The 11590-nt window shown below is 36.9% G+C and overlaps 1 protein-coding gene across 2 annotated transcripts in view; it reads left to right on the top strand.

Moving 5' to 3' along the window:
• The first annotated feature begins 22 nt into the window (after nt 1–22).
• Nucleotides 23–11590, top strand: part of CTPS2 (CTP synthase 2) — a 55996-nt gene continuing 44428 nt past the window's right edge. For both annotated transcript variants that reach the window (XM_002197283.7, XM_072934210.1), the window contains exons 1-9: nt 23–255; nt 1689–1894; nt 3231–3401; nt 3672–3772; nt 5553–5669; nt 6397–6480; nt 8959–9039; nt 10370–10521; nt 10778–10910. In XM_002197283.7, the coding sequence (XP_002197319.4) occupies nt 1711–1894; nt 3231–3401; nt 3672–3772; nt 5553–5669; nt 6397–6480; nt 8959–9039; nt 10370–10521; nt 10778–10910 (1023 nt within the window). In that variant the 5' untranslated portion in view covers nt 23–255; nt 1689–1710. The remainder of the gene's footprint in view (nt 256–1688; nt 1895–3230; nt 3402–3671; nt 3773–5552; nt 5670–6396; nt 6481–8958; nt 9040–10369; nt 10522–10777; nt 10911–11590) is intronic.

Here is an 11590-nt window from a genome sequence, read left to right as displayed (position 1 = left end):
GCGGAGCGGGGCCCGGGCGGAGCGGGGCCCGGGCGGAGCGGGGCCGGCGGCACCTGCCGCGCCGGGGGTGCCCCAGAGGGGTGGTGCCGGCCGCCGTGCGCCCCGCGGGGCTGGTCCTGCTCGCCGGCCCCCGCTCGGAGGTGCGGTACCTGCAGGCGCTGTGTCCCCCGGGCAGAGCCGCCCCCGGCCCGCCGGCGGTGCGCTCGGGCTCGGCGCTGCCGGGCTCCGGTGGGAGCAGCCGCCTTTAGCACCTCCGTAAGTCAGAGGCCTCTCCCCGCTCGGCCGCAGCGCCCCGAGCGCTCCCGCGGCGCGGCGCGGTTGGGGTGCGGCGCCCGCAAATCCCTGCTGGAGGCGGCAGCTCCTGTAGATAAGGCTGGACGGAGTATTCGTGTGCCACTTCCCAGCAAAAAGATTTCTGCCAGTATTCGCTTTCAGCGCTCCCTCCCCTAACTCTATTTCCTTCATCTTTTACAAGTGACTTGCAGTTGTACTTGCAGAGAACTTGCAGTTCTCTGTACCTGTTTCAAGTAAACAGGTTTCCTGAAGCTGCTGGGATATCGCTGTTTTTGCTAAAATCACAGCAAACTGTTCATTTTGGTTTCTGTAAGCAAGATTTAAGAGTTCTAAAGTGGCATGTACTCAAGATTTATACCGTTGTTGAAATGATCCCTCTTGTTTTCCTGAAAAGAGCTTTGGAAATGGCATAGATGTTTACGATATTAGTGTTGACAGCTAAGTTGGCTGAGTTCTGAAGGAATAGCCTGAAACAGAGGGAGTAGGGTCCTAGTCTTAAAATCTTTGCTATTAAAAGAATTACATATTACAATTAAAGTGCAGGGAAAAGTTAATCCCTGGTGTTCCTTTTTCTTCTGAATTAAATGCATTTAATGGTTATGGTCATCTTTTTGATCATATTGACAAGCAAATAGTTTATTCCTATTACCAGAAATGTATGAGCATTGATAGCATGCCTTGTTCCGTTTCTGAACTCAGTCTCCTGAAGATCTAGGCATTATTTATGTTACTTTAGTATAATAAAAAGAATTAAAATGTTCATTGGGTATCTACTGCTTCATACCAGTGGCTGAACTGCTTTGATTTATACTGAGGGCCATTAGAGCTAAGTGCTGTTGTGTATTGTTTTGGGTGAATTGGGTATTTAAATAAGGAAAGGTTTTCTTGGCCCTAGAGTTCTTGCTTTATGGTGAGCCATGCTTTCACTCTTCAGATATTGTTCAGTGATTAGACTCCACAGCCAGCTGAATGGAATGTGAATTCATTTACAGATGAGATATGTGTCATCCTGCTTCAGATGGGTGGAAGAATTCAGCTTGTAGCTGATCAACACTGGTGCCTTTGTTTGCTAAAGTGTATAAATAGTAGAAAGTTTTGGAAGTCCTTTTATGGATTTGCCACTCAGCACGTCTTTCTGTCTAGAACTGTAAATTAATACCTCAGCTCTGTGTGTTGATCAGCCTCATCAGGACCTAGGATAGGGACAAGACAGGTGTTTATCTTTCATATTGGTGTATAACCTGGGAGAGATGAGTCCTGCTCCCAGATTCCAGAATGGTCATTTTTATTGTATGCTGCTAACAGTCATTTCCATTTAGATCTTTGCAGATTGAGTGTGTGATCTTCCCAGACATTAATTTATATTCATCAGATGTGCATCCTTGTTGCTTTAGATTTCCAGCTCAAAGTCTGTGCATGTGTGCTGATTTTCCAATGAAGTACATCCTGGTAACTGGTGGTGTCATTTCGGGCATTGGCAAAGGGATCATTGCAAGCAGCATTGGCACCATTCTGAAATCTTGTGGTCTGCGTGTCACTGCAATCAAAATTGATCCTTACATAAACATAGACGCTGGAACCTTTTCACCGTATGAACATGGTATGAAGATAAGTGTTATTCCCTTACACATGAACATTTGTATTTATAAGAATGTGGTTTTTTTTAACCAATAGTATGGTGTTTACAACCTGTTTTATCATTATTTTGAAAGTTTATTGCTGTGTTCTCAAGGACACTGTCTGCTTTAAGTTAAGAAACAGAAGCCTGTTTTTTTGAAGATACTGTTATGAGCAGATGCTTCCTTTCTATAAAATACTACTTTACTAGGAAAATCCTAGCTGTAAGACTTGTTCAGTTAATGCTGTCTTCAGTTCAACTTGATTAAAACCCCCTTTTAAATAGTGCTATGAAACTTATTTGTAATTTTAAGTCCTTAAGAGTTACTTGAGAATGCTGTTCTGTGGGTATCAGTGCCTTCTGATATAAGTGCCTTCATTAGAGTTGCCTTAAATTCTCGTTTTAATAAAAAAATCCAGCCAAAAACATTAGTGAAGCTTAGAGAACCTAAATTTATTGAATTGGAGTGTTGTGCTTTGGTGGGATATACATTTCTGTTCTCCACATTTTTTTTTCTGCGTTAGTAATGTAACTTGTTTTGCCATTGATTTATTGGGTCATGACAAAACATTTACAGTTTTTCTGAAGAGCTTTCCAGGCTTACCTCAAGATCTAGTAACATGAGTTCTGTCAGAAATTGACTAGATTCAGAATTTAGAGACCCTTTAGAGGGCTGAGAAAAGTGTGAACCTGAAGGGTATTTTAAGTGGATTTTTCAGGGTCAGAAATAACCCTTGCTGTGGACATGGTGAACCAAATATACTGAAACAACCGACTCAGAAATGGTGAGTACGTTTGAAGAAGCAGTTTTGTTCGTCGTAACTTTACTCCTGATCGAAGCCTCAATCATTAAACTAGATTCCATCAACAAGAATTTATATGAAACACTTTGAACATGTATAATAATTCATGCTTATGAAAGCATGGTTTTTCTCTCCTGCAAGTAAATTAATATTTTATTTGTTGCTGATTTACAATTCCTAGAGGTTGTTTTCTTTCAGTGAAGGATTATTCTGCTGTTGAAATGCTAGTTAAATATTTATGTTGCTTCAATATTTTGGCAACGTAACTTACATTTTATTTGCAAAACTATATGTATCTGAGAGATGGATATTAGATGTAAAACTGACTTAGATATTAAGTCATACAGAGTGGCTGTTCAAATTGGGTTGCAGTATGGACTTTACTGTTATGTCGTTGTCATATATAATTTAATTTTCTTTCTTCTATTTTAAGATGTCTGTGGTATTCCTGCTGTATGCTTAATAATTTCTGATTATTTTGTTGTTTTTCTGTCTGTTTTGCTTTCTTTTTTCAGGTGAAGTTTTTGTATTAAATGATGGTGGAGAAGTTGACTTAGATTTGGGAAATTATGAGAGATTTTTGGACATCAGTCTCTATAAAGATAACAATATCACGACTGGAAAGATATATCAGCATGTCATTAATAAAGAAAGACATGGTGATTATCTGGGAAAAACCGTTCAAGGTAATATTTTTAATTTTGTGGGATACTAGTCCATTCAGTCTTCACAAAAGAAGGGATCAGCTAGAACAGGCTGCTTCTTGCTCCATCACCTTACTCCTTTCTCCCTTCCAAAAGGTAGGGGCATATTCCTGGGCTCAAGGATAGGAGAACTACAGAAAGGACGTAGTAGTTTCTTCTTGGCTTTCTGTTCACTTTACCCCTTTTGCATTCAAAAATGAGTGTATGGACCTAAAGTAAGCTGTGCTTGCCTTCTTTGGTTTTGTTTTGTAGTTGTTCCACACATTACTGATGCAGTTCAGGAATGGGTAATGAATCAGGCAAAAGTTCCTGTGGATGATGACAAAAAAGAGCCACAGATCTGTGTAATTGAGGTAAGTATGGAACCTTTTAGGTATCTACAGTGAACACAATGAGCTCATTTGCTTTCTCTTTGCTCCTTACTGTAAAAAGGTCAGACTGAAGTTTTATTGGAGAACAGAAATTCAAAACCACATTCTATATTCTTTAATTTGTTCCTAAAGGGATATGCTTGGTCTTGATTCTCTACAGCTTCCATTAACTTGACTAAATCTACTCTAAAATACATCTGAAATTGAGCTTCTTTAGAGTTCATTAACTTAGAGAATTAAAGCAGTTAGTGTAATGTGAACTGTCTATTTCAAGATCCAGATGTTTGACTGAAGCTTTATCTGTTAATAGTATTGAGAAAACTTGTGTAATACCTGAAATCTCCTGTGATCTGTAGGAGAGCTTTAACATTCCAGCTTCCATAGAACTTCAAATATTCGTCTTGTTGCTTGTGGTCATGCTTAGGAGAATATATTTAAACAATGTGTAAGTTAGTTTCCCACTTTCTGATGTTGTCCTTGAGATCTTTGGTGGCAGCTTTGTTAATTACTTAACCTGCTGATGTTCTGCACAATGGAAACAAGGAGTTTTACCCACCCTTAGCTTACTGAGGCAGCTGGATGAAAGCCAGTAATTGCTTGTAGTACTATTACACCAGTAAATAATGAAAAAAGATTATAGTTGAGAATTTGACAGATGTCACAGATTTAATGCCAGAAGTGACTACTGCAATCAATAGTACCATCAGCTTTGTGACCCAGCAACAGAATTACTCAGTATTTCTTATACCGAAGAATCTGCCTTGATTGAAATACACTTACCAATATACCTATAGATCTTTTTATGATATTCGCAGTGGGAGTTAAATATTTCATTTAAAAAAATATGAAAAATTAAATACAAAAGTTGCACAAAAACATTAATAAGTGATGGTCATATCAGTCCTTTAACTACATTTTTTCACTTTTTTTTGTTTGTTTTGGGGTTTTTAGGGATTTTTTGGTATTTTGTTACATTTTAACCTCCAGCTTGATAAAATTATTTTTCTTTGTTACTCTAAAAATAATTCTAACATTTTTCCATTGTACAATCCTGAAGGAGTTAGACTAAATGTGTGTGATTTACAAATGTAGTTGTCAGTTTTTCTGGTCCTGGATCAACAGAAATATGTAATTCTCTTGAAAACCACTTGGTGGCACAAAAAGATCATTCTGAAACACAACTATTTCATCAGACTTGTTTGCAAAGCTGCTTTATTCTGTGCTTAGTCTGCTATAGCTCACTGTGTCTTTGAAAGGCATCTGATTTCTGTTATAAATAAATTTCAGCATGTATTTTGTATTGCATTTTGGTTTGGTAATAAACAATTATTGATGTTGGAAAGCCGTGATAATACTGAGAAATGTCTGTCTCTAGTCAGTAACAAATATTTTTTAATCTGACAGGAAATAAAGTTTTCCTATATAAAAACATTTGCATCAGCTTAGCTATTGATTACTGGTTCACCACTTTGAAGGCAGTGTGAAGCATGTATTATTGAGCAGCACCACCCATCTTCCCATGGGAAGCTTATGTATTTGGTGGAAAGTGAACATAACGAAACCTGAAAATTGTTTATAATGTTTTCCACAAGAAACAAACCGTGCAGAGTAGATGAAAGCACTTTGTAGAGTATCTTTGCGAATTTCAATTGTCAGTGGTTTTTTTAGATAAAAGTTTCAGAAAATATCTTGAAATATATGAGACTTTTTTTTTCCTTTTGTTTTTGCTTTCTGCCACTGACATATCCATTTCCTTTTTCAGCTGGGTGGAACCATTGGAGATATTGAAGGAATGCCATTTGTTGAAGCATTTAGACAGTTTCAGTTCAAAGCAAAAAGAGAGAACTTCTGTAATATCCATGTTAGCCTAGTACCACAGGTAAGTTACTGGAATTAATAAAATAAATTTTACTCTATATAGTTGGCTTTATATTTGTTTACTTGTCTTATTGACTGTTTCATGCTGGAGTCAAGTAAAGACCACTGTAACTCCTTGTACAATACTAAAAGTATTTTTTCATTTGAACTCTAAATATTACTTCACTACTCACTGGGGGTACTTTGGTAAGCAAATGTTTGTAATGATGATATATTTCACCTCCTACAGACAAAAAGATAATTACTAACCACAGCTGTGGATTAGAGGATTGAACAGCAATTGGTAGGGTAAATTCTGTGTATTTGAGAACAGAAATATTTACTACGTTTGAATATTTCAAGAACAGACACTGAAGGCTTTGTGCTGTCTTAGACATTCTCAATTTTTTAGCCAAATCCAAGTTTTGGAATATTCTTCTTCTGTCTGAGCCAATTATATGGATTTTTTTTTCTCTGAAAACAAAAACAACAAAGTAAACTTGACTTGAATTGGAATTCAGTATTTCATATGCAAGTAAAAACAGTGGGTCATTTCTGTTTCTGGCATATTATGGCTCTCTTTGGATGTTTTTATTTCCTGTAAATATTATTGGCATATTATGGCTCTCTTTGGATATGTTTATTTCCTGTAAATATTATTATTTGCAATGAATTTTTTCTTTTAATCTGCAACTGCTTTGTTAGCAGATGTTAGTTGCTATTTGAGCTTTCAAAATGTGCCTTTTCAGCCTAATGCTACTGGTGAACAGAAGACAAAACCAACACAGAACAGTGTTCGAGCACTGAGGGGTCTAGGCTTGTCTCCAGATTTGGTGAGTCAATAAATACAGATTTTTATTTATAGGTCATCTAGAAATATCCTTGCATAACTTGTGTTCAAAGAATAAGCCATAGTCTCTCAAGAGACATGAGAATTTTAGAAGAAATGCAAAATATGTGCTGCAAAGCTCCATTAAAGCCACAGAAATGAAATTAGTCAAAATCACTCTAAGTTAACTTAATTCAACTAACTTCTTGCAATATCTTGGGACTGTAGCTAGGTTCTTCTAAAGGCATCTTTTTTGCAAAAATAATTCTTCACTGCTAAAAATGATTGAAATCTCAACTCACTTTGTAGAAAGACCGAGAATGTTACTGTCTTGTAACATCCAGATTTTTTAATGCATTATTAAGAAGAAGCAATGTATATATCTTCAAAAAATAAAAATTACTCTTAAGATAGTCCCACAACTAAATTTTGTGTTGTGCTTCTTTCTGAAGTTTTTTTTTTGAGCTCTTTCATTTTGCTTTTATGAATGAATGTTTTTAACTACAAAAGCAATGGATTTGGAAATAGGGTATGTGAAAGATGTGTTTGGTGTTAAATGGCTGTGACATGATAATTGTAACCAGCTTGTGGAAGGAAAGACTTTTATTAATGTAATGCTGTACTGTGTTCCAAGTTTCAGGGCCTAATCTCCAAAATCCCTCTTGAAGTGGGAAAGTTGCCTGTTTGTTTTGAAGGCCTTGAAGGCAATTGCCAGGGCCTGACTTCTCCCTCCACTCCAAAAAATAATTTTCTTTAAAAAGCCTGCTAAGTGTGTGTGTGTAATAAAAGGAGAGCAGACAAACACAGTGACTGTCTTGCATCTTGGATTCTTGCCTGGGGCAGTTCTGGGACTGCCAGGAGCACAGTATCGTTTTTGGTTTTTGACTGCTGCTGTTGACACCTGAAGCAGGGACAGATCTCACTTGAGGTGCAGCCTCTTGGTGCACTTATAAAGCTCCTTGAGTGCTGCTTCAGGACAGCATTTAAATGGTTGCTGTCAGGGCAGCACATGGGGCAGCTCTTACAGCTGAGCCCATTTCATCCAGTTCTGAATCCCTGCTGCCGCCCTGCCTGCTCCTGGGCATCCCTGGGGTAACTCAGCTCTGTGTGCCCGAGCCTCTCTGTTCTCCCCAGGGTGTGCTGTGCTGTGCTGTGGGTGCAGAGATCCTTTCAGTATGCACTTGTCAGAGCTGCCCTGTTGAATTCAATTATTCCTCATTTTCTGTGTGTTATGTGCCTTTGTGGTGCATCTCTCCCATTTTTATTGTATTTGTGTTATTTTCGTGCTGGTTCTGATGTTTTTGATTTCTGTGTCTGCATTAACTTTAAATTTGTCTCCGCAAGACAGACAGCAGATTTCAAAGTGGGTTTACTCATGTGCTCATCCTATCAAGGTTTATGAATTATAACTTCAGCTTCAAACTGTGCCAAATTTACATATGAATTGTGCTTAAGTGAATAGAATGTACAAACTATTTCCTGATTACATTTTGATTTAAAAGCACAATAACTTCCCCTTATACTTGATTTTTTTTTTTTTCTGTTTCTAGAATTACTTCTAAGGTTAGGGTAAGTTAATTAGACTCCATCAGAATCAGTGTAGCTAAGCTGCATTAGCAAGGTGATCAAAGGGCAGCTGGAAGTTTCTGAGCAAAAGGGCTTGATGAATTAAGTCGTTGTATTTGCTAGAAAGACGGGGAAAGTAACAAACTAGTCTTGTAACAGGATCATCCTACTTTTGTTACACTTTCAGGTTTCAAAATAACTTAAGGGAGTAGACTGAGTAATTAGTAGGCACTTTACTAGAGCAGTTTTGCATTTTGATCTAGTTGCCTGGAGTTACATATTGCAGAAAAAGACCCTTCCAACAAACACCAAAGCATATAATTATTTTTTTCATCAGTTAAAAATTATCAATATTTTCTGAAATTACTGGGGTTTAAATGTATCAGCAAAATACTAGCACCAGTAAAAACTCCATACAATTATGAATTAGTTTTTTCTTCTTTGGCCTTGTTTTTGTCATGATGTCTAAATTAAGAAGATGCTGAAATACTGAAATACTCATGCATGTAAGATAAGTATTATTGCTCTTAATTTAAATCTGATCTTATTGGTAAGATTACAATATTTCCTTTGATTCATCATATTCATACTTGTAGAGATGCTAGATTTGAGGCAAAGAGTATTACAATAGTAGCTGCCAGAAAGAAGAATATGAGGAAGGAATATTACAGAGAATACCAATGAAAGATGAATGAAAATTGGTCAGTATGGGCAGATGATGGGTTTGCTTCTGCTTTGCTAGTAGATATTTGTGAGCTCTGATATATCGTAGAACTCCAACAGGGGGGAAAGAGTGAAAAAAGGCACATTTGTTTGTGCTCTGCTTCCAAAGGAGATGAATTTCACTACGAAATATTGATGATCTTCTATTGGTTTACCTAGTAAATATTTGAAGTTTTTCCTTCTGTTATGACAGATAGTCTGCAGAAGTGCAAAACCTATAGAAATGGCTGTGAAGGAGAAGATTTCCATGTTTTGTCATGTGGAGCCTGAGCAGGTCTGTACTTCAATGTTACATGTGGGAAAGTATACAATTATTTATTTGTATTTCTGTTTTCAACTTCTGACTGCTTCATTCATATGTGATTGTCTTTATAATTTTTATATTGTTATTATGGATGCATTTTCAAAATATCAGGAGTATAAATGTTAAGTTTTATGTCAAACAGTCATTAGTAATTTTAATGCATGTTGTGTAAAAGCTAATAAAAAATAGATTTTAAGTACGTGGTTAGTTGTTATTCATAGCATGACACTTCAGTTTTCACAGCTATGGCTGGTTTTATTCATTATTTGTTGTTATGTATTTATTGCCCATAAATCATCTCAGGTGATTATAATAATGGATGAGCAAAGTGTGGTTAAAGCTAGGTGATTTGCTTATGTCCACATGGTCACAGCCGCATGAACACTTACTGTGATTATATGTAATAGACTATTTATGCCCTTAACCATGCATCTACTGTGTGGTTATATATTCTTCTGTAATTCATGTGTAATTTTTCCCCTAATAGTTTGCAATTAATTGGTATTCAAATATTACATTTGATTAATTGATTTCTCTTTAAATATTTTTGCAAGTGAGAGCATTTTACTTTTCAATGTAATGGATAATGCTGAAGGTTCAAGAGATTGAGATTGAATGGGCACGTAGAGAGGCATGGGGCAGCACACACATGTACAGTTTGTGATGAACAGAAGCAGCTCGAGGGTAGCAAAGAGAGTATCCATTACTGTTCATGTCTTGAGAACACTTATCTCAGGATTCTGAGCTCTGTGATCTCAGGTAAACCAAGCACAATCACCTTAATTGCTGGCAGCTTGGATGCAGTTTATAAATGTCTTCTGAACAAAAAGGTCCTTAAATAGACTGTACTCAGTAATTACATAGTTTAGATCACTAACAAAATACATTTAGGAGACTTTGTCACAACCAAATTTGGTCTGTTTTGTTAGGTTTCATTTGTTTTCTTGCTTTCATGCTTAATATTCCTCAGGTTTGTGAGAGGGGAGGAAGGAAGTGGTAGCAAGCATGAGTGCTTGTGGGGCCAGATGTTTGCATTAAAACTGATGCATTGATAGGCTTGACGAGTCTATATGATGGTGTGAAGGAGAAGTAAAACACATTTTTACTTTTTGAGTAACTTTTTCCTTGTAGATTTAACAGAACCTTAAATATTAGCTGTGCTGTCCTACTCATTCAAAAGGAAGGTATTTAAAAACCAGAATGTGTGTAGAATAAAAAATGCATGTAGTATCAAAAAGTAGAATGAACGTTTCCTATGAAAAATATACCTAAGTTTTTTATGTTCTGCCTTTTTTGTTAGGTGATATTTATTCATGATGTTTCTTCTACTTACCGAGTACCTATCCTATTGGAAGAGCAAGGCATAATTAAGTATTTTAAACAGAGGCTAAATTTGCCTATTGATGACCAGCCAAGTGATCTTCTAATGAAGTGGAAGAAAATGGCTTGCAGGTATTCTATGTTCTGCTGCTTTCTCTAGAAGTGCTGTAATTCAAGTTAGGTTTTAGCTGCTATGAAGTCACCAAACTGGACTGACTGGGTGTAATGCTGGTTGACACTTGTGAATGGTCTGGGTTTAAAAACACTGGCAGTTAGGAAATTTTAGGAGGTATTTTGTGGAGTTAAAGAAAAAGCAAATGCTGTTAAAATATTTTTTTCTTTTGTTGGTGAAATTTGGTGTAGTAACTGAAGAACTTGTTTTTGTCAGATATGAAAGGTTGCTGAAGGTGTGTTCCATAGCTCTCGTGGGCAAGTACACCAAGCTAAGTGACTGCTATGCATCTGTTTTCAAAGCTCTGGAACACTCTGCACTAGCAATTAATTACAAACTGGATTTAATGGTGAGCATATTTCTGGCTTTTGCTTTCGGGAATACTTTGATTCTACTATTGTATCAATCTGTGGCAACCTACTAGTTCCCATCATGTGTGGCAGTTTTAATTCATGTGAAAACTAGAAAACAAATCAGGCAGATAAATACAGACTGGCCAAGCATCTCATTTTTTAAAATAAATGTTTTCAGATTTAATTATTTTATTTGGAACTAAACTCACCTGAAAGGAACACTGAAATTTCCCAAAACTGGATCTGATGAAAAAGCACACTTTATCTGCAAATTTGTATTTATTATCATAGATTTCACTTGTTTTCATGACACATAGTTTTATGGTGGACTTGGCAGTCCTGGATTAACAGTTGGATTCAATGATCTTAGACATCCTTTCCAACCTAATTATTTTATGATTAGAAAAGAGCAAATGTACCAGTCTTAAAAAAAAAAGATAAGACCAAACTTAGGTAAATTGGGTAAATGACAGGTGGTCAGCCTTTTCTTGTTCCCTGGGAAGAGTATTAGGTAATACTCTAAAATGTTGTTTCAGTGTGCATGAAGAAACAAGAAAGTGGGAACAGCCAGAATTGATCCCTGGAGATTTTTAGGTTCTGACTGGAAATGATCCTAAGCAGCCTGCTCTAATTTGACTTGCTTTGAGCAGGGAGCGAGTCTTGAGACTTCCCAATG

This window comes from Taeniopygia guttata, chromosome 1 (assembly GCF_048771995.1).
Source record: "Taeniopygia guttata chromosome 1, bTaeGut7.mat, whole genome shotgun sequence".
NCBI classification, from domain to species: Eukaryota; Metazoa; Chordata; class Aves; order Passeriformes; family Estrildidae; genus Taeniopygia; species Taeniopygia guttata.
Note: the sequence above shows the minus strand (reverse complement) of the source record. Positions and strands in the feature narration are given on the sequence as shown.